Raw genomic sequence first — 26,092 nt, forward strand, 5'->3', positions numbered from 1 at the left:
CGCTTCACCGGCTTGGACCGGACCGGCCCAGCACGACCCGGTTTGTCCTGGCCCAGCCCGACCTTTCCAGTGCCGGCGGGGCCCAGCGCCGGTTGCTCTCCCCATGCGGAACCGGTGAGCAACGAGCGGAACGGCAGCGGTGGAACGGGTTGGCGGCCGGACCCGGGGAGCGGACCCGGGGTGCGAGGAGGGGGCTCCGGCCGCGGCCCGAGGGGACCGGGGGGTCCCGGAGGGTCCCGGGCCGAGCGTCCGCCGGGGGCAACGGTGAGGGCCCGGGGGCTGCGAGGTCCGCGGGGTGAGCGGCGCGGAGGGAGCCTGGGCCCGGAGCGGGGGGGCTGTGAGCGGGGTTGGAGGGCTGGGAAGAGACTGGAGGGGCTGAGGGAGGTCTGAGGGGACTCTGAGAGCGGCCGGGGGGCTGCGAGAGGGTCTCGGGCGAGCTGCGAGGAGGTCCTGAGGGGGCTGTGAGAGGGGTCCGGGGTCGCTCTCTGGCTGCTTTGCTCGCGGCCTGGCCTAGTCCCGAGGTGTGGAGCCCCCTTCGGGGGCTGTGGTGGCTCCCAGTCCTGCCCCCACAGCTCGGGGGTGGCACCTGCTCGGATCTCGCCGGTCCCTGTGGCCCTGGATCGCCTTGTCCTTCCCACACGGAGTTATCCCTGCTCCCCAGCAGCCACTGCCCACAGCCCTGGGGCTGCTTCTCCTCTCCTGGAGCTTTCCCCACTTACCCTTCCCTTGCTGGTGCACCGAGAGGGAAATCTGGCCAAAGAACTTAGAACTGCATAGGGAAGCTCTAAACCTCCAAACCACCCACAGGGAATGTGCTGATCCGTGCAGGAGCTGCCCCAAGGCACTGGGTGGGATCATGTGTGTGTGTAAATGAACACCACACACTTCTCCTGAAGAAGGGACCCCTCAGGTGAGTTCCTTATCACTGTTTATAAAGTTCCTGTTGGCTCTGAGTGTTTTTTGTCTGGTGAGTGGAAATAAATCAGTGTCCCATGTGCCCTTTGCTCCCTGTCCCTGCCTGTGGAGTTGTTCTTACCTGTGAACATAATAGAGGCTGGAAGGGGAGGTGGAGTTCAGGAGTGGAAAACAGTGTCAGAACACCAGTTTATTTATTTTTTTTCCTCTCAAAATCTCCCTGCCTGCAGCAGCTGTGGACTGTGCTGGAAGGTCCTGTGTCAGTGTGTGTGTCCTGGGGCAGCCCCATGACAGGCCCCTGCCTGTGTGTGCTCACATTTATTCCTCTGCTGTTGGGTTCAGCCCCTCCCTGGACGTTGCTGCAGTCAGTTCAGAGGCAGAGAATTGCTCTACCCTGTGTGTTTTCCCCCCTCTGCTTCCAGTTTTCCAGGTGTCTGCTCCCCAGAGCCCCAGCCATGTTCAGTGCCAGCCAGAGCTCCCGGGCGCAGTTCCTGGACAAGGCGCGGCAGGCGCGGGAGGAGCGGCGGGAGCTGAAGGAGAGGGAGCGAGCGGCTGTGCAGCTCCAGGCCCTGGTCAGGAGGTTCCTGTGCCGCTGCCGCCTCCAGAGGGACATCAGGTGTGTGGGATTCATTGAATCATGGGGTGGGTTGGGTTGGAAGGGAATTAAAGGTCATCTCATTCCAACCCCCTGCCATGGGCAGGAACACCTTCCACTTGTCCAGGTTGCTCCAAGCCCCGTCCAACCTGGCCTGGAACACTTCCAGGGATGGGGCAGCCACAGCTTCTCTGGGCAGCCTGTGCCAGGGCTGTCACAGGGAACCATTCCTTCCCAATCTCCCATCTAATTCTGCCCTCTGGAAGTGGGAAGCCGTTCCCCTTGGTCCTGTCACTCCAGGCCCTTGTAAAATGTCCCTCTCCTTTCTATCCCTTTCCATTTCCCTTCCCCTTCCCTTTTCCCTTTCCCTCCCCTTTTCCTCCTGGAATTCTACCTTTGCTTTTACCTGGAGAGGTTTTCTTGGCTTTTAACAACTCATTTTTCTCACTTTGATAGGAAGGAGGTGGATGATTTCTTTGGTACAAATGAATCTGGCTCAAGTAAAAGAAGTGCTCTGTCTGTGTTCAGAATTGCCAGGAAGCTGCTGTTTGTGTTTAATCCCAAAGAGGACAAGGAGGTGAGGACACTGCCCTGACCTGCTGCTTTTCTTTTGAGGATATGTTTTAGCATGTTAAATATGTTTAATTCATTATCCAGTGATCCTGTAGGTTCCTGCAATGTATTTTGGCCTCAGCAATGTGGTCTCTGTCTCTTGGTCCTTCCTGAAGGGATCTGCCTGTGGGAATGAAACAGGAGATGCCTTGAATTTTTCAGTAGTGGTTCTGTATTCAGGGCATGGTTTGGTGGATGTTTTTCCTGGTGACTGTGCCAGCTGTGGGAACTGAGCAGTGCTGAGGATTTTGGCACAGCAGTTCCCCAGGCAGGGACCTTGTGGCACCTCCCTATGAGCTATGCTGGCTCTTTGTGTCTGATCTATGTCTGTTGATATCTGATATATATGGCTTGTCTTTCTGACCATGCCCTGAATTTGTGGGTTCAGAGTGAAGCCCTGAGATGATGAATTTTGCTCCAGGAAACTGTGAGGGCTGACTGTAAGGAAACAACTGGGAAATGAAAGGCTGTGTTTAAACTGCAGCAGTGGGTGATTTTTTTCAATCTCTGTTCCATTGAAGTCTGTGCTGCAAATGCAGTTTTCTCTAGATACAGCATCAGAAAAAGCCCTGTGCATGTTACATACACATTTTTAAGTGCCTAGCATCCCTCTGAAGCTCTGCACTGCAGCAATTGGGTGCATTGGTGAAATAATCCCTTGTAGTTCCTCGTCTCCTTCCCCTTCCAGCAGCGAGTCCATCCCGTGCTGAGCCAAGGGCTGGACTCTACTCCTTCCCACTCCATTTCCAGACACTGCTCTCAGCTGGGATAACCCCAGCAGCCAGTTCCTTAGCTCAGAGTGGCTTTATGCCTTGCAAACATGTGGGAAATACATGGCCTGAACATGTAAAACTGGACTGAAATGATAATTCAGGCATTGTGGATGTGATGGCTGAGTTCTGCTGGGATGTCCAGGAGTCTGGGACACTGCTGCACTCCTTGGCACTAAGCTATTCTTGCTGAACCCCAGCAGGAAGATGCTTTTCCTGGTGCTGGTGAGGGAGGGAGTTTAGCAGGGAGGCTGCAGGAATTCCTCCTGTGGATGAGCACTGTGTTCAAGGAGGGAATTCTGCCCAGCAGCAGTGTGCATGTGCTTCCAGGGAAGAAGCCGTCGGCACTGGCTGGAGTGTGTGTGTGTGTGTAGAACATGTGCTGTTTGATCCAGGGAGATCTTGCTCCCTCTGCTGAGCTGTTCCTCGTGCTTTTCCAGAACAACCCTTCCTGTAGTTAGAACTAATCCCACCTTATTATTTCCCCAGAGATTTGAAAAGCTGTGCCGCTGTATCCTTAACAGCATGGATGTGGAGAATGAGCCCAAGGTCAGTAGGAGGGGTTTGATTTGGAGTGGGGGGGTTTGTTTGTTTGTTATTTTTAATTCTATGTGTGGGGATTTACATGGGTGATATTTGAATTTTTAGCTTTCAGAAGCTTCTGAACTCTGCAGAGATTCCATGGTGAAAGTTTGGACAAGCCCTTTAGTATTGCTCTGATATTTTTATTGTGTACAGCCTTGGGAGTTAAAGAGCAGTTGATTCTGGGGTGGGTGGTGTCCTTTGACCAGGGAACTTGGGGAGAGAAGTATCTTGGTCCCACGTCTGGGGTCAGTTACAAAACTTGTGGCAATGTGCTCTGCCAAGCACAAGCACTGATCACGGAGTGTATCCCCCTTCCTCAGGTGTGGTACGTGTCCCTGGCTCTCTCCAAGGATCTCACGCTCCTATGGATAAAGCAGATCAAAGATATTTTGTGGTTTTGCTGTGAATTTCTCAAGCAGCTCAAGGTAAGGACTGTTTTCTTTGTGTTTTCTCTCCCTTCATTTAACAGTTGGCATGAAGGTAATTAGGTTTATTAACCCTGATGTTTGTTATCACAGCCTGACATCCTGCAGGACTCCAGACTGGTCAATCTGCACCTCACAATGCTTGTCACCTTCACAGACACTTCAACCTGGAAAATCCTCCGGGGAAAAGGTTTGTGCATTAATTCCTTAAGATTTGGGACTCACTATTAAAATCCTCTGAAGGCCCTGGCACAGGTTGCCCAGAGAAGCTGTTGCTGCCCCATCCCTGGAAGTGTCCAAGGCCAGGTTGGATGGGGCTTGGAGCAACCTGGGCTAGTGGAAGTTGTCCTGCTTATGGCAGGATGTGGAACTGAATGATCCTTAAGGTCCCAAACCATTTTGGGATTGTGTTGTTGCACCTTGTTCCCTCCCCACGGTTACCACAAAGTTTCATTTTGCTCCTGTGCTTGCACAAAACAGGGATTCCCTTGGGATTAGACCGTTCCCCTTGAGATTAGAATGTTTCCCTTAGGACACCAACAGTTGTTACAATGTTTTTATAATATTCCAATTCCCCACCCCAATTTTTCAGGGGATAAGGGGATATGCTTTTAGCTCTCAGTTTTTGTAGGAAATACACATAGACAAATATTGTGAGGAAATGAGACTTCCATCTCAAGCAAGACCATGTGAAATGCTGCCCAAATGATGGGGTTGTGGATAAGGACAAGGACTTTGTGCAAGGAGGGCTTGAGCAGTTCCAAAGTGCTGTGTTGTGTGTGGGGAAATGCAGAGTGGGGCTGTGATGCTGTTTTGTTGACACCAGTGCTTTAACCCAAAGGTGAAACCCTGAGGCCTGCAATGAACCACATCTGTGCAAACATCATGGGACACCTGAACCAGAAGGGGTTTTATTCTGTGCTGCAGGTCAGTCTCAGCTGGTACACTCCTATCTCCTCTTTATCCAGACAAACCCCAGTCCTGCCTGTGCTCCTTCTCCTAAGAGAGCTATTTGGATCTCTGGTGGAGTGTCAGGAAGAAGCTGCTGGGGAGTTGTCTGTGATCATATTTTTCTCAAAACAGCAAAACAGAGTCTCCCCACTCTCTCCTTTCTGTCTGTACTGCTGAATCAAAATCCTCTTAATCATCTCATGATGAGATGGACAAGGAGGAATCTTAAATATTTTTCCTGAAATTTGCTGCTTCCACATTGTATGGGTTGGGTTTGTTTACTGCTCTGTTGGAACTTATGTAATTAACCTTTTAAATGAGAATTAGATTACCAAACTATTCTATTGCCTGTTAATTAGGAAAACCTGAACACCCTGTGAGTACAGGTCCTAAAGAAATAAGTGCTGTAGAGTGTCTGATTTGAGTGCAGCTTCTCTGTTCTGCCATTATTAACCTGAAGCCCTTCTAGTGCTGCCAAATAACTTGTAGGAACTGGATTTTTGGTTCCTTTGGTGTCCTTTTTCTCTGCATTAAATAAACTTGATGTCTTTCAGGAGTAATCATAATTTTTTTTTTCCTGAGTACTACAAGGTTTTTATTTTATTTATTTGCTTTTTATTCCAGATTTTGCTAACTAATGGCTTGGCAAGATCCAGACCTTCCTTGTCCAAGGGCTCTTTAACTGCCATCTTCTCCCTGGCACTGCGGTAAGGGAGCTGGAGCTGCTCCCAGGGATTTATAGCCAAACTTGTCTTAACTGTGCTTTTTAAAGACTTCTCCTTCTGCCAGTGTTTTCATCCCTTTGAGAGCATCACCCTGATGAAAGAAGCTGCTTTAGGCAAATGGCTTGCTTTGCTGTCATCCTTTTTCAGCTCAGAATGCCTTTGAGTCAGTAATTAGTGTGAGCTTTCACTTGAGGGTGCAGCTCAGCTCAGACTGCAGGGTCTGTTTGTTGAACCTCAAAAGGGTTGGAGCTCTCCAGGTGAGCTGGTTGTGCCTCTCCACGATGAACTGCTGCTGCAGGTGTACCTGTTACTCCATCTGCAGGGGAAAAGTTTGTCCCTGAAGGAACACTTTGGAAACCTGGAGCCACTAATGAGCATTAAAACCTCAGTGGTTAATTGGGTGTCACTTCCTTTCTGCGCTGTCACTGCTGGGATGGTGAGGGTGTGATGGTCAGGAGAGGAGCAGTGAGTGTCCATGTCACCCAGCTTCTTCCTAAGGAAAGCAATTAATTACTGACTTTCTGGCACTGGGGAGAAGGGGAATTAGGAGGTGAACCATTTAACCCTGAGAGTGTTGTGGGTGTGCTGTGTAAAAATGCTTTATTCTCTGAGCTGTCTTATATTCCCTTGAGCCAGAGCAGTTCTGTGAACTTGCTCTGAGGAGAGAGGTGTAAGTGAATATTGTTTTTCTTGTGATGCTTCAAGGGCAAGTTGGACAGGGCTTGGAACACCCTGGTCTGGTGGAAGGTGTCCCTGTCCATGGCAGGAGGTGGAACCAAATGGTCTTTAAGGTCTCTTGCAACCCAAACCATGATTTTCTGATTCCTGCTGAGGGAAGAATCAGTAACCGGTTCTGAACAGCTCAGTTGAAGGCTGTCTTGCTTTTCTGGGCCAGATTGTGCTCTGAAGTGTTCCTCTCTCTCTGTAGCCCTGTGGTTGCTGCACAGTTCTCAGACAATCTGTTGAGGTCCTTCCTGATCCATATCATGTCTGTGCCTGCTATAATGACTCACCTTGCTACTCTCACTCCTGAGGTAAGTGGGTGATCTCATAGGACCAAGAATCTACTGATTATCACATCAGGCCACTTGTTATTCCATTTTATCAGCTCTTGGAACAGAGCTTTTGCATTTCTCTCTTTGCCAGTTTCAACTCTTGTGAAGGTGCTTGATCCTTACAAATACTCTGGATTTATAATACAGACATTATTAACACCAGTGGAATGATGGACTGAACTGCCCTAAAATAAGTAAATAAGTAATAAAGGCATATATGACCAACAGTTTGAATTTTTCATGGCCCTACTCTTCCATTTCTGTAACCATAGACAGAGCCAAAGCAAAAATCACTCTGTTGCATGGCAGAGGATCTGAGGAGGTAACTAGTGGACTGTCCATTAATCCAATTTAATCTGCTTGGTGCAGACAGGCAGGTTTTGTGCCAAATGGGCATCCTGTGTCCTTGCAGACAGATGATTGCAAAGCTCTGTCTACAACTACTACATGACCTGTTCACCTGCAAGGGGTTTTATTTCCCAGGCCAGCTCCATGTCAAACTCTCTGTAGGGCAACAGTCTCAACTTGCTGCTTTCTTTGGAAAGAAAGGCCAGTCCCAGGTGCTGTGGCAGATCAGGTGTGGGGCTTTGTGTGGTGCCTCACGGGCAGGTCAATTGTGTCTTTCAGCGTCTGGCAGTGATAGAATCTCACGATCTGTTCCGCAAGTTCATCCTGTTCTTGAGCCGTGAGGCTCAATGCCGAGATGTCTGTGTGTGCCTGGAGGGGAGCCACACTCTCTGTTTGCTGGGTAAGCACCTGCAACACTTCTTACTATGTTTGGAAGAGAGTCTTGAGTCAGATCTTCTTTCTCCGTGGGTCAGAGCTGCCTCCAACTCATCATTTTTTAATCATTATTTAGATAATGATTTATTTATATTTTCCAAATAAGAACTGAGACATATTTTGGGACATTACAAACGTGGTTTAAGACCTCTGCAGATGGAGGAAGGGTCAGAGACTTGCTTTTGTCTCCATGTCATCATGCTGAGCTGGGAAGCATCATCTCTGCCAGCTTTTGACTTGGACTCCAAGAAAGGAGAAAGTATTGAAAAGTGGCAGACTTGGATCCAGTTCCCTAAATGGACATGCTGCTGAAATACTTAAATTCACAGTTCGGTAAAAGTAGTGAGATTAACAGTTGGAGCTCTGGAATAATCATGGACTGTAACTTGTAGTCCTTTGTAGAAGGTGTTGGTGGCACTCAGATGAGAAGGTGGCCAAAGGGATGTCACTGGAAATGGCTTGCTGCAGGGTGACCTCTAAGAATCACTATTGACAGAAATCCTCTCCTGGCCTTGAGGAAGGATTGGTTTTACCTGTAACCACTGTCCCACAGCATCTGTTCCTGTTAAGTCCCACTTTTCTGGTCATTCCTCCAGGTAACCTGGTGTTCCTGGGCTCTCTGAATGACCAGGTCCTGGAGGAGGAGACAGCCCACTTTGTGGGGGTGCTCATCCACATGCTCTCCTACTGCCAGAAGTACGTGTCACAGAAGAAATCCAACCTCACCCACTGGCACCCTGTTCTGGGCTGGTTTTCACAGACTGTGGATTATGGGTGAGTGGGAAGGACCTTATGGGGAGAGATGATTAAGCCTCTCCTTTTATTTATTTTCGGGTTTTTTATATGTTGCAATGTGTTTTATGTCTTGAGATGAACAGTGAGAACCTGTTCAAAATAATTTCTCAGATATTTCAGGTTCTGTCTGCACAATGTAAATTGTTGCTTTCATACACAGACTATTCCATGAGTAAATTCATGGCGTGTAGTTAAACTGGTGACCAGTGGCCATACTGGTACACTGATACAGCACCTGTGTATCAGCCCTTCCTATGAGGACCATCTGTAGGGTGGGAGCATATTCCAATTTGGATTATGAGCAAATGTATCAGTGTCACTGCCTGGTGTTCTATTCCAACCTGCCTCCCTGCCTTTCCTTCCAGACTGAATGAGTCCATGCCTCTGCTGACAAAGCAACTGCAGCACCTCTGGGGAGTCCATATGATCCGCATCCTCTTCAGTGATGTGCTCAGCAAGAAGCTGCTGGAAAATCAGGAAATAGCTCAGCTGCCAGCACAGCCAGTTTCCCCTCAGAACAGCCTTCCTATGAAAAGTCAGTTCTGGAGGGTTGTAGGGGGGGGGTTGTGTGTGTTTGTACATGTGTCTCTCTCCCAGACTCGCAGGGCTTTGGCTTTTCCACTTATGCTGAAAGCTTTGAGTAATTACTTGCAGCAGCTGCTGCTGCTGAGGTGGGGATATGATCTCTCCTATTTGTAATTCCTGCTCAGAGTGGCTCAGTGACCTGGGGCAAAATCTCTTATTTGGTGCTGGGAAAATATTTGCTTATTTTAGCAGGTTTTTTTCATCATTTCTGGAGCTGAAGTGTTTACTGCATAACTTAGTATTTCCCAAGGTAAGGTGAGGGGCAGCTTCCCCTGTGACAAGCAAGGTGAAGCTGGTTCGTGCACCTGTGACAGATGCAGAAGAGGATTTGCAGTAACTGTAAATCAGATATTTTCTAGATGCTGCCCATAGCACCAGATCCTGTGGTTACTGCAGTCAGAATCATGGAATCACAGAGCTGTTTGGGTTGAAAGGGACCTTAAAGATCATTTAGGCCACTCCCCTGCCGTGGGCAGGGACACCTTCCACTAGACCAGGTTGCTCCAAGCTCTGTCCAGCCTGGCCTTGGACGCTCTCAGGGATGGGGCAGCCACAGCTTCTCTAGGCAACCTGTGCCAGGGCCTTACCACCCTCACAGGGAAGAATTCCTTCCCAATATCCCATCTAACCCTGCCTCTCTGGCAGTGGGAATGGTTTTGAACATCCCTTCTGTGCTTCCCTGTCCCCAGACCTGTTCAAGAGAGCGTTCCAGAAATCCGCCTCTGTCCGGAACATCCTCAAGCCGGTGGGGGGGAAGCGCGTGGACTCCGCGGAGGTGCAGAAGGTTTGCAGCATCTGTGTCCTGTACCAGACCACCCTGACCACGCTCACCCAGATCCGCCTGCAGATCCTCACAGGTCAGGGCCCCTCTGTGCTCTTCAAATCTCTTCCAATGTGCAGAAAAAAGAGATTTCCCTTATTAAATTCTGTTGACTTGTTGGTAGTTTTATTACTGACAAGAGCTTATTGACTGGCTGGGGTGGAAGGCTTGTTCCATCCTGAATCATCCAGCTGGTCAATAACATTCAGCACTACTTGATCAAGCATTAACTCTCCAGAATACAAATTGAAGCAAGTTTTCCTCTTGTGAAACCTTGCTTACACCATGTCAAACTTCAGCCTGACTCAGTGTTTTTGGGAAGGCTGGCAATATTAATCTTTCTGTGGTGGGAACACTGGATGCTTTCATACATCTTGGAAACAAATTACCTGTCTTGGAAATGGATGGAGGAGGAGATCAGCACTGCTTTGATCTGGTGGATAGAGGGAGTGCAAAGCTGTGGGTGCTTTGTGGCTGTAGTGGTGACCAGGGGTACAGCCTTGTTGTATTCCCATATCCAAGATACTGGAATGGTGATGGGATCACAGGAATTCATTATTTTCTGAAGTTGCAGAAAAATTAGGGGGAAAAGGCTTAAGGTGTGTAAACAATGCCTCATTAAAAGCTTTTTTTTTTTCTGCTTTTCTGGTAATTGTACATGTCCTGTTAATGCAGACAGCCTTGGGAGCCAAATGGGATGCTCATGTTCCTCTTCTGCTTTGCAAAAGGGTCTTTGAGCTCCAAGTCACATTCGTGACTTCACAGGCAGCAGAAAGAGCTTTATATTTTGTGTGCTTTATATTTTCATAGGTCTCACCTACCTGGATGATCTGCTGCCCAAATTGTGGGCTTTTATCTGTGAGCTGGGACCACAGGGTGGGTTAAAACTCTTCTTGGAGTGTTTGAACAATGACACAGAGGAATCCAAGAGGCTGCTGGCCATGCTGATGCTCTTCTGTGACTGCTCCCGCCACCTCATCACGTAGGTAGCATGTGGGGGCTGCTCCCTGCATTTGTAATATGAAGCTGTTGTGTTCCCGAAGTTTTAGAAGTAGTTAAGGTTTTATGCCTTTTCATGAAGATAATTAGACAGGGTAAAGCAGCAAGATTTTAGGATGAAGTCCTGAGAAATAAAGGGCTTCAAAAGGACTTTCCCCATCAGCCATGTGCTGCTTCAGGAATATCCAGCTGACTGGACTGGTAATAAAACTGGGAGGAGAAAGAAACAGCCCAAAGGATGGGAAAGGGGGTGAAAGATTGCCCTTGCTGGTTAGGAGAGGCAGTTCTCTTAGCTTGAATGGTGCAAAAGTTTTTTTGGGAGTGATAGCGCAGGTCCTTCTAAGCCTGAAACTCTGGCTTTGCTTGTATCTCAGACTTTCATACCATCTTCTCTTAGGATCTGCTATCAATCAAAATCCATAAATAAGGTTTAGTTGTTTATGACTTTAGATCCTCATGGGTGTCAGTTGTCATAGAAATAAGAGCTGCTGCTAAAGGATAATGTGCCTTTATGAAAATTTCAAAAGGGAATTAAATTTACACTTGTGCATTTGCATTTGTTTGCTCTGACAGGATTCTTGATGACATAGAGGTCTATGAAGAGCAGATTTCATTCAAGCTGGAGGAGCTCGTTACCATCTCCTCTTTCCTGAATTCCTTCGTGTTTAAGATGATCTGGGATGGAATTGTAGGTAAGTGCTTTTAGTAGCTTGAGTTGATACTACTGTTAGAACAACAAATGGCATTAATTTTGGAATTTGAAGCTTCTGCTAATTATTACTTGGCACAAAACCCACTACTATATGGGAATATGTCCCAGTCTCTTGATGTCCAGATGCCACTGTCGTGCTTGGCACCAAATACTGAGCACTCTCCTATTTCCAGTAAGAATTTGTGTAACAAACAGGCATGATAGGCATGTTGGTTTTTGGCAGGGATGAAGTTTAGTGCGGCTGGGCTGTGTGTTGGACAGTAATGCAGTGCTGGGACCAGGCCTGCTCAGGTCTCTGCAGATATCTGGTGTTGATCTGTCTGCTGGTTAATTTGGGTACAGCTCAGCTCTGGCAATTAGATGAGATAGTCCAGTTCTGTTGTGAAATGAGATGGCTTTGATGTAGCTCTGATCAAAGAAGACACTGTGTCTCCTGCGAGGCACAAAGTCCGTCCCTGCAAGGGCAGTGGAGGTCAGGAGGAACACACCTGTCCTGTTACTGTGGCTGGTGATCAGTGGGTTGCTCCTGGCCACTCCTGTTTCCTGAGGTGCCTGGACATGGCTGCTTTGTCCCTTCTGTGCAGAGAATGCCCGAGGGGAGACCCTGGAGCTGTTCCACTCCGTGCATGGCTGGCTCATGGTTCTGTACGAGCGGGACTGTCGCCGGCGTTTCGCTCCCGACGAGCACTGGCTGCGCAAGTGAGTGTCCAGGGCAGGGGTCATGGGCGGTTCTGTGCCTGTCCCAGTGCCCCGGGTCCTCTGTGTAGCCTGGTTTGGGATCCCTTCTTTAAATTCTGCCTGTGAAATCGAGGTGAGAGCTGGTCCCTGTGTTTGCAGTTAAGGACACTCCACATGTTGTGCTGCTTTTCCGTAGTGTGAGGTTTAGGTGGTGCTTTGAAACCTGACTCAGCACCCAAGAGCTTGAGTGCCTCCAGTGTTCTCACCTTCTTACAAGGGTGAACCTGAGCACTTAAGTCATCTTTGAATCATTGCAGGTTTCCTGTCTCCTGCCCCCAGCTATTCTCCACACCTGGGCATTTCTCAGGGATCTCTGAAACTCTGCCTTTCTTTGTAAAGGGACCTCAAACCCAGTGTGCTCTTCCAGGAGCTGGACAAGGACAAGAAACGAGCCCAGCTGCTCCTGCAGTACATCCCACACGTCATTCCCCACAAGAACGTGAGTGGTACGGGGGGCAGAGGATGGAGGCTGAGAAGGCACTGAGCTGGGTGGGCTGGGGTGGAAGGGACACGTGTCTGGAGCATTTTGTGATTGAAATGCCAGTTGAATAGAAGTCTTTTCCTTCCTTCCCACCTCTCCCCAGTATATTTCCTCTAAATGTCTTGATTTCTGTTGTTGAGACAGAACTGATTTGTGTGGGTAGCTGCATGGCGTAGAGTGGGTGCCAGTGGCATTTCTGGGCCCAGCTGGGATCGGGACAACCAGGAGTAGTTCTGGGTGTGTGTTCCAAAGCCCTGCTGCACTGCAGGATAAGGATCCTTGTGGATGAAGACTGACATTTGTTTTCTTTTTGAAGAGGGTGCTGCTTTTCCGAAACATGGTCACAAAGGAGAAGGAGAAGCTGGGGCTGGTTGAAACCAGCTCGGCGTCCCCTCACGTCACACACATCACCATCCGCCGCTCACGGATGCTGGAGGTGAGGGACCTGTCCTGCAGGAGCCAGCCAACAGGGCAGCACCTTGGCCTGACAAAAACATGGGCCCAGAGTGTGTTTTTACCTTCTCTGTGGGTGTTGAGGGACCCATCAGTCTCAGAACTGATGATACAGGAAAAATGCTGGACCTTTGTTCAGTTCAGCTGCTCCAGACCTGGAGTTTTGACTCAGAAAATGCTGCTCTTTTTGAACACAAGGTTCAATAGCAATGCAGGTTTCTATGGTGTATCTGTTCCTCTCTCTGCTGAATGTCTGTGTGGGTGTTTTACGTGTCTCCCTCCGTGACTGTGCTCTGGATCTCCTGGTCTGTGTAGGATGGGTATGAACAGCTCCGGCAGCTTTCCCAGAACGCCATGAAGGGAGTGATCAGAGTGAAGTTTGTGAATGATCTGGGAGTCGATGAGGCTGGTATTGATCAGGATGGGGTCTTCAAAGAGTTTCTGGAAGAGATAATTAAAAAAGTGTTTGACCCTGCACTCAACCTGTTCAAGGTATGACTCAGGTGCTGACTGTGGTGACCCCCTGCAGACAGGAACAGCCTGGCTCACTGTGCTCTTACCTCTCTGTGCAGACCACCAGTGGTGATGAGAGGCTGTATCCATCCCCAACATCCTACATCCATGAGAACTACCTCCAGCTCTTTGAGTTTGTGGGGAAGATGCTTGGGAAGGCTGTATATGAGGTGAGCCAGAAGCACCATAGCAGAATATTGTCACTGTTGGTACAGTTCTGTGGGGGTACCTTTGAGTGCATCTCTTGTGCTTGGGGAGGTGCTACTGAAGAGGTGAGTTTGGAAAAAGGACTTGCACAAAAATACTCACCGTGGAACAGCCTGGCATGTGTTAAGAATAATTTTGGACATAAAACCTGGGACACACTTTGATTATTCCTCGTGGTGCTGGGGGCACCAGCTGGAATAGTCTGTTATTTTGGTGTTACACATTCCAAGGATCCATTTGTTGGTACCTTAAAGGGACGTGTCAAAAAGGAGGATGGAGTGACAGAATGACCCACTCCATGTAAGTTCTTTTAAAGGAAACATCGAGTTCCCCTGTTGCCTTTTTGCACTTGCTGCACTAATTAATGGATTTTAAGAGGATGTGGGTTTTGTAGCTGGTTCCAATGCCTTGCAAAGATGCCCTTTGGACTTTTTCCACATCACAAGCTCTACCTGCAGGCCTTGCAGGTAACCAAAGTTATCACACATAACATGTATGGGGCAGGACCTTACCTGTGCATTTTTCTTGACCACAGGGAATAGTTGTGGATGTACCATTTGCTTCCTTCTTTTTGAGTCAGCTCCTTGGGCACCATCACAGTGTCTTCTACAGCTCCGTGGATGAACTTCCCTCCTTGGACTCTGAGTTCTATAAAAATCTCACTTCAATTAAGGTTTGAGCATCAACTTTCCTGTTGTTCTCCTCCCTGATCACTGCTGTTAGAAATAGTCCGTTACAAGTGCCTTTGGGGTACTGAACTTTTTTAAAACCACCCTGGATGTAACTGGTGGTTCTACTGCTGAACACTGACCTTCTTTCCCTTTCCCTGTTGCTCTCCAGCGTTATGATGGTGATATCAGTGACCTGGGCTTAACACTGTCCTATGATGAAGATGTGATGGGTCAGGTAGGTTTTTATTCAGTGAGATGCTGGACCTTATCCTTTGTCCCAGACACCCTCTTTGTGCTGTCATGGAGTAGAATCATAGAATGTCCTCAGTTGGAAGGGGCCCACAAGGATCATCAGGGTCCAGCTCCTGATAGGTGATGATGAGCAGAATTCTAGGCACTGATAGAATCCACAGCCCTGGCTGTTCCTCCTGGTTAGATCCCAGCTGATCCACATGGGAGTGTCTCCTCGTTTGTCTGGCTGGTGCTACCAGAAGAGCCTTTGAAGCACTGAGGGGTCCTGAGGGTTGTTACCTGCTGCTATGGTAAAGCCTGGGGTGCCAGAAGCAGCAGATTTGGTGTCCTTAGAGCAGAGAAATACACCTGCAGTCAAATTTGCCAGCAGAAAACAAATATTATTCTCTGCTGAGCTCTCTGAGAGCTGGTGTTGAGCACCTAAAAGCCAGGAGTGTGTCCCAGCTCGCACTTTTTACTCTGGAACTGTATTTCTGAGCATAGTCAGGTGGATGCTCTGTGTGGCCCATCTGAGCAGGAATCCCCATGGGACTGACTGGGAAATGAACTTGTGTTTGATTGTGGTGAGGGCTGAGCTCTGTTCTTCTTTACAGAAGAAATGCCTGTGCTGCAAGGCTGGCTCAGCTTCAGGGCTTCTCTGAGCTCAGCTCAGAGATTCAATATTTAGCTGTGAGCAGAGAACAGCTTTTTCCACAAAAAGGTTGCCCTCTGACCCTTAATTTTTCTGCTGCCAGGGTTTTTTCCTTTCTAGTTGAAAAAGTGTTTAACGCTTTCCCTGCATAACTGGTTTTCCTTTCTTTTAAAGAAGAATCTCTATGTGGGGAGAAATTCCTTTTCTTTCAGCATAGCTATTTCTGTCAGAGAAACTTGAAGTGTGTGAGGAGGTCTCTTGGCCTAGAGAAGAAAAAGCTGTTTGTCAGTCCCCTAGGAAGGCTTGAAGGTACTTGATTGCACTTGAGCCCTGGGCTCTGTGATGTTGTGTGAGCGTAGCTGGAAAATCTGGAGAGATAAGATAAAAATGCCTTTGCTGTCAGTGTGTTGTGGCTGCAAATTCCATGGGGAGCCCCCAGCCTGTGCTGATCCCAGGCGCCGAGAGTAGGATAGATCCAGTGGCACAGAGACCACTGAGTCAGGGAGTGTCTGTCTGGGGCAGCTTGTCCTTGAGAGCTTTGCATGCTCCGTTTTTATTCCTCAGCTGGCGAGTTTGTCCAGGAGCAGCACTAGCCATGAAAATGCACCTGCACAGTGAGATGTGGACACAACCCTGCTCTGCACCACCAGGGGCTGTGCCCACTGCAGGACACCTTCCTGCTGCCTCAGGATTGCTGAGGGTTCAGCTTTGAGGGCTTTTTTGAAAAATAAAAGTTGGAAACAGGGTATAGAGCCCAGCAATGAGATACAGAAGGCTGTGGAACACTAAGGTTAAAAATAAACCAGGCTCTCCTGTTTTCCCTGTGCTTTGGCTGTGCTGAAGGAGCCAGGTGGGATAACCCTGAATGAACTGTGTCCCTGCTGGAGTAGGGGTGTTGGGCACAGGTGAGCTGAGCTCATTCCTTGAGCTGTGCTCTCTCCTGACCTTGGAATTCCCCTGGAGCTGAGGCACGGAGGCCGCTCTGATGTGTGAATAAAGACTTTCTGCCTCAGTTTGTGCAAAGATGAGTCATGTGTAGCCAGCACCTGGAGGGCCCTGCACTGTCCCTGAGCTGGAGGGGAGCACCAGGCTGGGAGATCCTTCCCAGCTCTCTCCTTTCCTGCCTGGAGTGCCCAGCTGGAGGGACAGGAGCTCCTGGACAAGACTTGTGGATCAGCCAGTTTTGGATTGTGCTGTTAGACTGAGCTATCTGAGGCTCTGAGCTTGTTCAGCCCCTGGATTCTGGGATTGTGACAGTCCCCCAGGGCTCTTGGAATTGATTTGTGTGCGGTTCAGCAGTGATGGATCAGGCTGGAGAGGAGGCTTCCTGGGAGAAGGGCTGGCTCTGCTGGTGGGAGAGTTGGAGTTCCTGCTGTTCCATTGCTCTGTTAATAGTTAAGTGAAACTGGTTCAAGGCAGAAGCAGGATTATTACTTAAATTTAAATCCTACTGTTTTATTGTAAAAATAAATGTTTTATGGGGAGGTAACAGCTTGGTATGGTATTTCCTTCCATTGTGGTTCCAGGCAGTAATTAGCAATCCAATCATTTCTTCCTTCAGCTTGTTTGCCATGAACTTGTTCCTGGAGGGAAGACCATTCCCGTTACCAATGAAAATAAGTAAGTACAGCAATTACATTTTTAAGGTCACTACTGCAAAATACTTTATTCTAGTTCCTTGGGCTTGCATCTGGAATGAATTGAGATAGATTGGAGTAGAAGGAGCACATAAATATCTTAATGGAATTTGCTGGTTACAGTTCATCGGCAGAAATTATATTAAATTTGATTTGCAAAATAAAAATTGACAATTTACTTCTTGAAACAGCACTTCTGAGGTCAAAGGCACACAGTCAGGGAGATTCTGCAGGATTTAATGATGGTGATGGATACAGACAGATGGATTCAAAGCAATTCAGGCACACGGTGGTGAACACAGAGGGCACAGATGCTCAAAGACACCTTGGAGCAGACAGATCTCCTCAGAATGATAACATGTGGCAGTTGTATAAAGCACCGTGGTTGGAGCAGACAGTGGTGAATTCAAATGCAGTCGACAGTCGTTCTTTAGACACAGGAAATGAGAGGAGACACCGAGCCCTGGGGCTATTTTCACAGATAACCGGCTTTTAGATAGTTATCTCAAATGTCAACTCGGGAGCCTGAAAGCCAACCCCACCTTTTTGTTCCCTTCTTTTTTTTTTTCTCTTCCCTATCCCCTTCAGTGATCATAAAAGCAGGATGAAATATCTATTAAGCAGATGTGTGTTTGAACTGGTAATCTGGGGGTTGTTCTCTTTAATGGCAAATGAAAGCTGCGTCCTACCTGAGGATTTGGCTGTGCTAGTCGTGCTCTGCAGTCTGATGTTCCCAGTCTTTTCCCTTCTCCAGCTCTGACCAGGGAGTTTGCATTTGAAAGAATCTTCCTCTGCCTTGTCAGAAGTCAGCTCAGGGAGAAAGTTGAAAGTCCTGGATGTTGCTCTAATCATTTACAGTGGAAACTTTGAAACTTTTGCACACAAACTGAGAGCTGGGAAGGAGCAGAAGTGTTGGGACATGAAGCAATCTGGGAACAGCTCTGTCTGGGAATTATGAAGTGAGGTGACCTGGCCAAAAACCCAGTCAGTGGGATCATGGTGGGGTCTGCCAGGGAGCTGAGGAAGAAGAATCAGCAAGTTCAGGTGTTTTGCCTGTGGGTGAGAAGAGAAAGCCTGATGGTGCCTCCCTGTAACAAACAGGGCTCCTCTTCCACACTCCTGGAGGGAGATGGGAATGTGCTGTGTGGTTTTGGTGTGCTCATTCTCCAGCCATGGGGGCAGGAGCACTAGAGGAGTGTCTGCCTGAGGATCTGATCCTTTAAAGAGGAGTAGGGTGTGTGCTCCCCTCTGTGAGCTGTGTCTGGCCAAGGCCGATCAAGGGATTATTGGAGCCAATTAGTCCCTGGGTTGTGCAGGAGCTCCAAGAAATGAGCAGAATCACAGAGATGGGGAAGGGGGCAAAGTCTGGGCAGAACAACATCTTTATGTGCTTAAATAAAGTTCAGAGCCCTGGATGGGAAAGTATAATCCCTTTCCAGGCAGTGACAGTCCCTTTGGGGCTGGAGAGACAGGTCAGGACTGGCATGGGGGGTACCCCTGGCTGCTCCATCCCTCCCTGCCACCTGCTCTGCCCTGTCCCCCCCAGAATCAGCTACATCCACCTCATGGCTCACTTCCGGATGCACACCCAGATCAAGAACCAGACAGCTGCTCTCATCAGCGGCTTCAGGTCCATCATCAAGCCCGAGTGGATCCGGATGTTTTCCGCACCGGAGCTGCAGCGCCTGATCTCCGGGGACAACGCTGAGATTGACCTCGAGGACCTGAAGTAAGTGAGCAGCTCGTTCTGCTAGGACTCCCCCCAGCAAACCAGTAAACTGAGCCCCTTCATCACAGAGCTGGAGGAGATTGGCTTGTCCACAACTTTGTGCTCCTCCTCATTGGAATTTGAGGAGCAAGCAGAGACAGAGCTGAGGAACATGTTCCTTAAAGCTAATTTGGATAATTAATGAATGGGAAGGGTCCTTTCTTCTACTGGTTCCTGGGAGCAGAATTTCTCCCTGCCCTTTCCTTTCCTCTGACCAAGTGCCCAGTAAGTGCTGGTGGGGACTCAGCGCTGCCAGTGTCAGCTGGACCAGTGAACTGACTCATGGCAGAGGATTTGGAACAGAATGAGCTTTAAGGTCCCTTCCAACCCAAACCATCCTACATGACTTGCAGCACTTGTCAGCTGTGCCCCTCCTGCTACTGTGACACAGGCCTGGCAAAACTTTTGTCTCCCCAGAAAACACACCGTGTACTACGGGGGCTTCCATGGGAGTCACCGGGTCATCATCTGGCTGTGGGACATCCTGGCCAATGACTTCAGCCCCGAGGAGAGAGCCATGTTCCTCAAGGTGAGTGGGAAATCATGGCAGCCCAGCCTGGGCTTTGGGTGGGTGGGCCAGTGCTGTTCTCCAATTCCCTGTGTGCTTTCTGCCACTAATAAAAGGAGTATCAGAATCCTGGACACCTGAACGTGCCCAGCAGGCAGAGTTCCTGTAAATGCTCTGGTGTCACCACGAATGCTCTGCACAGCTGTCACTCCTCAGGCAGGGCTGTGCACCAGAGCTCAGTGCTATTGGGGTGCACAGTGCCAGTCCCAGCAGTGCTGTGTTATTTCTGTGTGGCTGTTCCTGCCCTCTCTGCTCCCATCTTGACTCTCCATGCCTTTTTCAGTTTGTGACCAGCTGCTCCAGGCCTCCACTTCTGGGCTTTGCCTACCTCAAGCCTCCTTTTTCCATCCGCTGTGTGGAAGTCTCTGATGATCAGGTGGGCACCCTGCTTGCTCCTGGCTTAGGCATTCCCTCCCCAACTTCCCCAGCTCTGTCTGACCAGGAAGGTCTTAAAGTGGGAAGATTAGATGTTAGCATTAGGAAGGAATTCTTCCCTGTGAGGTTTCTGAGGCCCTGGGGTTGCCCAGAGAATTTGGCAGCCAGAGAAGCTGCGGAAGTGTTCAAGGCTAGGTTGGACAGGACTTGGAGCAACCTAGTCTAGTGGAAGGTGTCCCTGCCCATGGCAGGGGGTGGCACTGGATGAGCTTTATGGTCCCTCCAACCTAAACCATTTCATGATTCTATTTGTGCTCTATAGGACACAGTGAAAACAACCCCACCCCAATAGAATGCTCATGGCTGCACCTGCCTCTCCCCACACACAGCTGCTCTGGGCTCTCTCTGCCTGTGTCGAGGGTTGTGTTTTCCCCTCAGGATCTCCCTGTGTTCCCCTGTTCCCCCCCTCCCTTGTCTCCCTGCGCACTCTGCCCGTGTCACAGCACTGCGGTTACAAGCAGAACTCCCTGTGGGCAGACAGAGCCTTGGGGTTTGGCTCTCCCTGTTGCCAGTGGCAGGTTTTGTACTGGCAGCCCTGCCCGTGTGCAGGCCCCGTGGCACAGGGGGAGGTGACAGCTGTGTGCCTGTTGCAGGACACGGGGGACACTCTGGGCAGCGTCTTGCGCGGCTTTTTCACCATCCGCAAGAAGGAGCCGGGCGGGCGGCTCCCGACCTCCTCCACCTGCTTCAACCTCCTCAAGCTGCCCAACTACAGCAAGAAAAGCATCCTGAGGGAGAAGCTGCGCTATGCCATCAGCATGAACACTGGCTTTGAGCTGTCCTAGGCGGCCTGCACTCGGTATGGGGCTCGGAGCTGCTGCCGGAGGGGAGGCTTCGTGCACGGAGCCTGGATCAGCTCCCGGGAGCCACGGCTCACTTGAGGGCTGGAGACATGCAGCTGGGAGTGGAGGTTTACAGGGATCCCGGGAAGAGCTGCTGGGCTCAGGGCTGGCTCTTCTTGGGCACGGCTCCAGACTGGAGGAGGTGATGGGCCTGACCCAAAACACTTCACTTGACACCCACATAAATCGTCTTTCAAAGCAAAACCCCGGGGGAGCACAAAAGGAACATTCCAAGTGCCAGTCAGATTAGTGACCGTGAGACCCCCAGCAGGCTGGGCAGGCCGGGCAGCTGCTGCTGTGGGAGTGCTGCTTTTCCCTTTCCCAGGAGCTGCTCTGAGTGGAAGTGAGTCTGTGGGAAAGGCAGAGAGATGACAGAGCCCACAGGGAGACGAGTGGGAGGCAGTAGCATTGGATGTGCCCCAGATGGGCGCTGCTCACTCAGGTACTGCAGGGGGGTTCCAGGTGCCCTCCAAGGCCCTTGGTGTGTCTCAGAGAAGGAACCACGTGCCAGACCCGGGAAGCAGCAGGTTAAACACGAGCAGATGGACTCTGTGGCTCTCGGGAAGGTCTGGGAGTGCTGGAGGTTAAGAGCTGGAGCAGCAGGCGTGGGGTCACTGTGCTGAGCCAGCTGTGCCTCTGCCAAGTTCTTGCCAGAGCCGGGGCTTTGGATGGGAAGGGAATGTGTCTCAATTTCTCAGGAGCAGAAAAGGTTTAATTTTATGTAGTTTCCAGAGGGCAGGAGCTCCAGAGGACACAGCTCAGGCAGCCCTCGCTCCCCAGCACAGTGCTCAGGCGGGACAGGTTCCTCTCTGGAAACCTCCACTAGCAAAATTCCTCTTGGATGGAAGTTCCACTTTGTTTGCAGGCCCTTTTTGTTAGGGAGATGTGCTGTTTCCACCCAGGACTGGGTCTCTGTGTAACAGCCATATTTGCTTTGTTGCCAAACTGTTTATTTTGGTCGCTTTGTCTCTTTCTGGCCTTATGACGTTTGCCTGTAGCAGGCGACTTTGCAGGCTGTGACAGGGGTGTTGGGAAGGTGGGGACCCTTCCTGCCATTTCTGAGGAAATCCAGAGACGCTGATAAAGTGTCTCTACAGTTTCCCACCTTGGTCCCTTGTCCTGTTGCAAGTCCTGCCCCAGCCTGGGCCAGGGAGAGGAGAGACTGGGCTGTTCCTGGGCTGTCCTGTCCATGCTGGGATTCTGGCACAGAGGAAAACCATGGCATTGCCCTGTTTGGGACAGGATTGAAAACAGTCACCTTCTCCCCACTAATAAAACAAGCTCCTGCACAGGCTAGTGGTGTCTGCCCTGGGTTTCCTTTCCCCTCCTGGCACTGGCAAACCTTACCCTGCTCTGGCTGTACCCTGCCTCACCTGCTGCCCTGCTGGTCCATCCCATGGGATTCCTGTCCCCACGTGTGCTCAGCACGGAGGAGGCTCCTGGGCTCTGAGAGACCCCCTTTCCCACAACGTTCCACATTTCAAATGGATCAGAAACACTCGGCACCGACCAACCATGAGCAGAGAGGTGGCCTTTGCCTCATCCTCCTGTCCTGCTGCAGATGGTTTTCAGAGAAATAACCCTTTTTTTAGAACTGATGCCTGGAAATGCATCTGGAAAGCAATGTCAGGATCCTTTTTCTCTGTCAAATCCGTGATATTAAACAGGAGTGATGGGAAGTGTTGGTGCGGACAGGAATGTCTGCATCCACAGGGTTCAGGGCACTGGGCTGTGAGTCAGAGAAATTAGAGAAATTAAGGATGATAGGAAATTTCTCTCTTTAATTTATTTATTTTTTTTTTTACATAGAGCATTTTGGCATTAACCAGTTGGTGACTGTGTAGTTGGGAGGTCTAGGCACTGGCCTGGACCACTCATAGTTTAAATGCCACCCAAAATCTCCTTTTTTTCTTCTAGGAAACGCAGTGTGTTGAACTAGAGCACAATGAGTTGTTGAACACTGAAATAAAATCCTTGCTCCCCTTTTCCCTTTGTTCCTCAGGAGTACAATTCCTAGAAAAGATCTTCCTACAGACTTAGCTTGGTCCCTCCAAACCTGGAAATGTTGCACTGCGAGACACTGCTCCCCATTGTAGCTGGTGTATAAAATGTGACTGTACGGTGACTCCCCAGTAGCTGTGGACTAGGATTTCTGTGGAGGGGCTGATTTCTGTGTCCTGGGGAGGCTGGAATGCGTGTTTACCTGAGCAGAAGGTGTGGAAGGTGTGTCAGTCCTGCCTGCTCTGTGTGTCCTGCAGGTGTTGTGCAGGGCAGGGATGGTTGTGCCACGGGAGATTAATGAGGAGCTTTTCTATCCAAGCCTCGCTGCCGTGGAGACCTTGGTTACATCCCTGTGTGTCAGAACTGCAGAGAAAATAAAGCTGGTTTGAGCTCAGGTGGTTGGATGTCTCCTTGTCCTTTCCTAGGGCAGGGAATGCCTGGGTGGGCTGCTCCTGGCAGAGGGGAGAGCAGAGTGGGGGGGGCTGGTACCTCTCAGAGAGCACCTGCCTTTAGTGGGAATCTGCCTTTGCTCTGAGAGTGGTGAGGCCTTGGCACAGGTTGCCCAGAGAAGCTGTGACTGCCCTGTCCCTAGAAGTGTCCAAGGCCAGGCTGGATGTGGCTTGGAGCAACCTGGTTAAGTGGAAGGTGTCCCTGCCCATGGCAGGGGGTAGAACTGGATGAGCTTTAAGGTCTCTTTCAACCCAAACCTGTCTGGAATTCTGGGATTCTCTTCCAGGCAGAGAACAGAGCTAGGTGCTTCCTTGGGAATCCCTTTTGCCAGGCTGGTTCCTAGTGCCTGTGCTCGTGCTGATGGGGTGATCCAAGGGCTGCTGAGCCCAAAGGGACCTGGCAGTGTTGTTTGAAGCAGGATTTGCTTTTGTGTCTTGGAATATGCTTGGAGAAGCTTTACCTGGTCCTGCAGGGTGCTGTGACTTTGGTCCTTGGTACCTTCCTGAGGATATTAGTGCTCCTTGGATGCAGGCAGAGGAGAGCCCGACAAGTGCTGGGGTGAGCAGTGTTTGGTGCATGTCTGGGAATGGTGACTGGGACCACTGGCAGAGAAGGAAATGGGCTGGAAACCCAGGCGGGATCCCCCAGCACAGGAGAGGGGGACAGCCCTGAGGTTCAGCCACTGGAGCCAATGTGGGGTTTGATGTTGATGACAATATTCCATATTTCTCCCCTGGCCTGGCTCTGGCAGGAGTGAGGAGCTGTGCCTGCTGCTGCTCCAGCTTCCCCCCACGACGTGCGTGACCTTGTGGCCCTTTGCTGCCCATCTGTCCCTGCTCTGGAGCCCTCCTGCCCCACTCCCCATGCCCATGGTGCCCCGGGCCGGCCCCGTGGGCGTTGGGGCTCCGCGGGGAATGGGAGCAGGGATGGAGCGAGGGAGAGGCTCCCAGTCAGTGTGCAAGTGCCATTGTTTTGACACAGAGGCATCTGGCACTGTCAGAAAGAGCAAAAAGAGCCCCCACAGCAGATGCTGCCAAGGCAGAAAGCTGGCAGCAGCCAGGCAAGCCTGCACAGCGCCTGCTCTCATGGCATCCCAGCCTGGAGCTGAGCATCCAAGCCTGGATTGGGGCATCCTGAGGGTGAGGTGGGACCATGGCCATCCAGGGCACTAGGACCATGCAAACACTGGGCACTGCCCGGGGTGGAGCTGGGAGTGGTCACTGGAGGCTGGTACTCCCTCAGCAGTGCTGGCACAGAGCAGAGCTGGGTGTCCCAGCCACGGAAGCTGCTGTGTGGGCACAGGGGGTCTGGGAGCACACAGTTGCTCTGCTGCTCCTCTCCTGCTCCTACAGGCTCTCCCAAGCCCCACACTCCACAGACTGGTATTTCCTGTTTGATACCCCTGTTCTGCACAACCTCTTGGCCTGCACCCTTTTCCAGGGCTGTTTACAGGCTGAGATGGAGAGGGAGGAGTGTGTGCCGTGCTCTGGTCTCCACATCCCTGAGCATAACGAGATCTGATGTTCCTGCAGCTTGTTTTTGTTTGCTCACCTTTCCCAAGATGTACAGCAGTTCCTGCAACAGGTCAGTGCCCTGGTGGTGGAGGGGGCACACCCCTGTGGCACTGCCACGCCTGGGTAAGTGGCACCGAACTGGTGCTCACAAAAGTGCTTTTGTGGCTGTTTCTAAGGTCGAGTTGTTCAATACAGACTCTCTGCAGGTTCCCCTGGGGGTGGTTTGGGCCCTCCCACTGTCACTGCCTCTCTATGCCTGCCGTGTGGAGCAGCAGAGGCAGGGATGGGGCACTGGGATGAGCACTGAGGTGGGCACTTGGGGCCAGGGTGCAGCACAGGTGGAGCTGAGGGGCCCAGACAGCCCCTTCCTGCACACAAACAGGCCCAACCTGCTCCTGTCCAGGGCAGGGATGGTGGTTCTTACCCTGGGGTGCCATAACTGCACCTGCCCTTCCCAGCCAGGGCTTCCCTTATTTGCAGCACGACCTGTTTGAGTGGGGAGGGTTTTACTTTGACCATTTTCAGGCTAAATGGGGATTTCAGGGGCCTGTGAGTGCAGAGGACTTGACCTGGTGGAGCTGTGGTCTGTTCAGCTCCCCCAGTTCGAGAGGAGGAGCACAGAACTGCTGCTGGCTCCCACCGCTGGGGCTGTGCACCCCAAAACTCACCGAGCTGAGGAGTCCAGCACATCCTGTCGAGGTGGGGACACACATCCCCCTCCTCCCTTCTGTGCCCTGGCCGAGGAAACGCTGCCTTGTGTAAATTTACATCTTACTGGCCAAATGAATGTTGTGTCGTTGCTGGCGGAGCAGCAGCGGCTCCGCTGCTCCCGCGTCGCGGCGGCAATCGAGGGGCTTGAGTTATAGCACAACTTATTCCGTTTTACAGCTCCTACAGCGTTAACAGATGTACAGGCGTCTGATCCAATCATGCAGCAAGAGATTTTGGGGCCAGTTCTTCCAGTTTTGACAGTGTGGAAGCCGGGAGCAGCCATACATTTTACAAACAAGAATAAACGACCCTTAGCAACATATGTCTGTGCTGGCAGCTCCGGCACAGCCCGGGAGCAGGCGCCCTGCGAGGCAGGAATGTGGCTGGGCACTGCATGGACAAAGCATCTGCCTCCCCCGTTATATTAATGAGGTGCAGGCACTAGAATCCCTATGTTGTAGGGCTGGATTTGCTGGGTAGGGACAAAGAGCTTGGAAAAACAAATGCCAGGCCGGAGCTGAGGAGCTTTATTTGTTTTAGAGCCTGTGTTTCATTGTAATGGCTCTGCTCCTGCTGCCTCACTGGCCTCTGGTGCCGTGGGATCGTTGGCAGGGGCAGCTCGGCCACGCTGGGACTTGGTGCACAAGGTCCCTGCTCCAGCCCTGTGTCCCCACCACTGGTCTCTGCTCCCAGCACAGGGAGGAGGGTACACCAGGGTCTGAGAAGTCACAGAATCCCAGAATCATTGAGGCTGGAAAAGCTCTCCAAGACCATCAAGTCCAATCTGTGCCAAATCCCTGCCTTGTCCCCCAGCCCAGAGCACTGAGTGCCACATCCAGTCGTTCCTTGGAGACCTTCAGGGATGGGGACTCCACTGCCTGCTTGGGCAGCCC

General features: G+C 50.7%; 1 protein-coding gene across 4 annotated transcripts; it reads left to right on the plus strand.

Annotated features, from left to right (window-relative positions):
• UBE3B (ubiquitin protein ligase E3B) lies at positions 1-24,711 on the plus strand. 4 transcript variants are annotated; one of them, XM_017814289.1, is made up of 29 exons: positions 1-114; positions 808-910; positions 1,338-1,531; positions 1,967-2,087; positions 3,382-3,441; positions 3,798-3,902; positions 3,996-4,092; positions 4,744-4,829; positions 5,478-5,560; positions 6,507-6,612; positions 7,261-7,381; positions 8,013-8,190; positions 8,577-8,746; positions 9,486-9,653; positions 10,427-10,598; positions 11,189-11,307; positions 11,912-12,026; positions 12,405-12,504; positions 12,863-12,982; positions 13,315-13,491; positions 13,572-13,682; positions 14,255-14,392; positions 14,560-14,625; positions 16,835-16,893; positions 18,457-18,639; positions 19,096-19,207; positions 19,530-19,622; positions 20,275-20,480; positions 22,441-22,918. In XM_017814289.1, exons 3-28 carry the CDS (start codon positions 1,371-1,373, stop codon positions 20,464-20,466), a joined length of 3,213 nt encoding a protein of 1,070 aa, XP_017669778.1. In that variant the 5' UTR covers positions 1-114; positions 808-910; positions 1,338-1,370; the 3' UTR covers positions 20,467-20,480; positions 22,441-22,918. The 4 variants fall into 4 exon arrangements, with proteins under 4 accessions (XP_017669778.1, XP_017669779.1, XP_017669777.1 ...); XM_017814290.1 differs by lacking the exons at positions 1-114; positions 22,441-22,918 and adding exons at positions 178-264; positions 24,415-24,711; XM_017814288.1 differs by lacking the exon at positions 1-114 and adding an exon at positions 178-264.
• Positions 24,712-26,092: the final 1,381 nt, after the last annotated feature.

This window comes from Lepidothrix coronata, unplaced genomic scaffold (assembly GCF_001604755.1).
Source record: "Lepidothrix coronata isolate B3197 unplaced genomic scaffold, Lepidothrix_coronata-1.0 Scaffold44, whole genome shotgun sequence".
Lineage (NCBI taxonomy): Eukaryota > Metazoa > Chordata > Aves > Passeriformes > Pipridae > Lepidothrix > Lepidothrix coronata.

Bases quoted from the DNA above. Each gene is read 5' to 3' on its own strand.
- UBE3B (XM_017814289.1), top strand. From the start codon at position 1,371: ATGTTCAGTGCCAGCCAGAGCTCCCGGGCGCAGTTCCTGGACAAGGCG. The intron at 3,903-3,995 runs GTAAGGACTGTT...TTGTTATCACAG, and splicing joins AATTTCTCAAGCAGCTCAAG to CCTGACATCCTGCAGGACTC. The intron at 19,623-20,274 runs GTGGGCACCCTG...TGCCTGTTGCAG, and splicing joins TGGAAGTCTCTGATGATCAG to GACACGGGGGACACTCTGGG.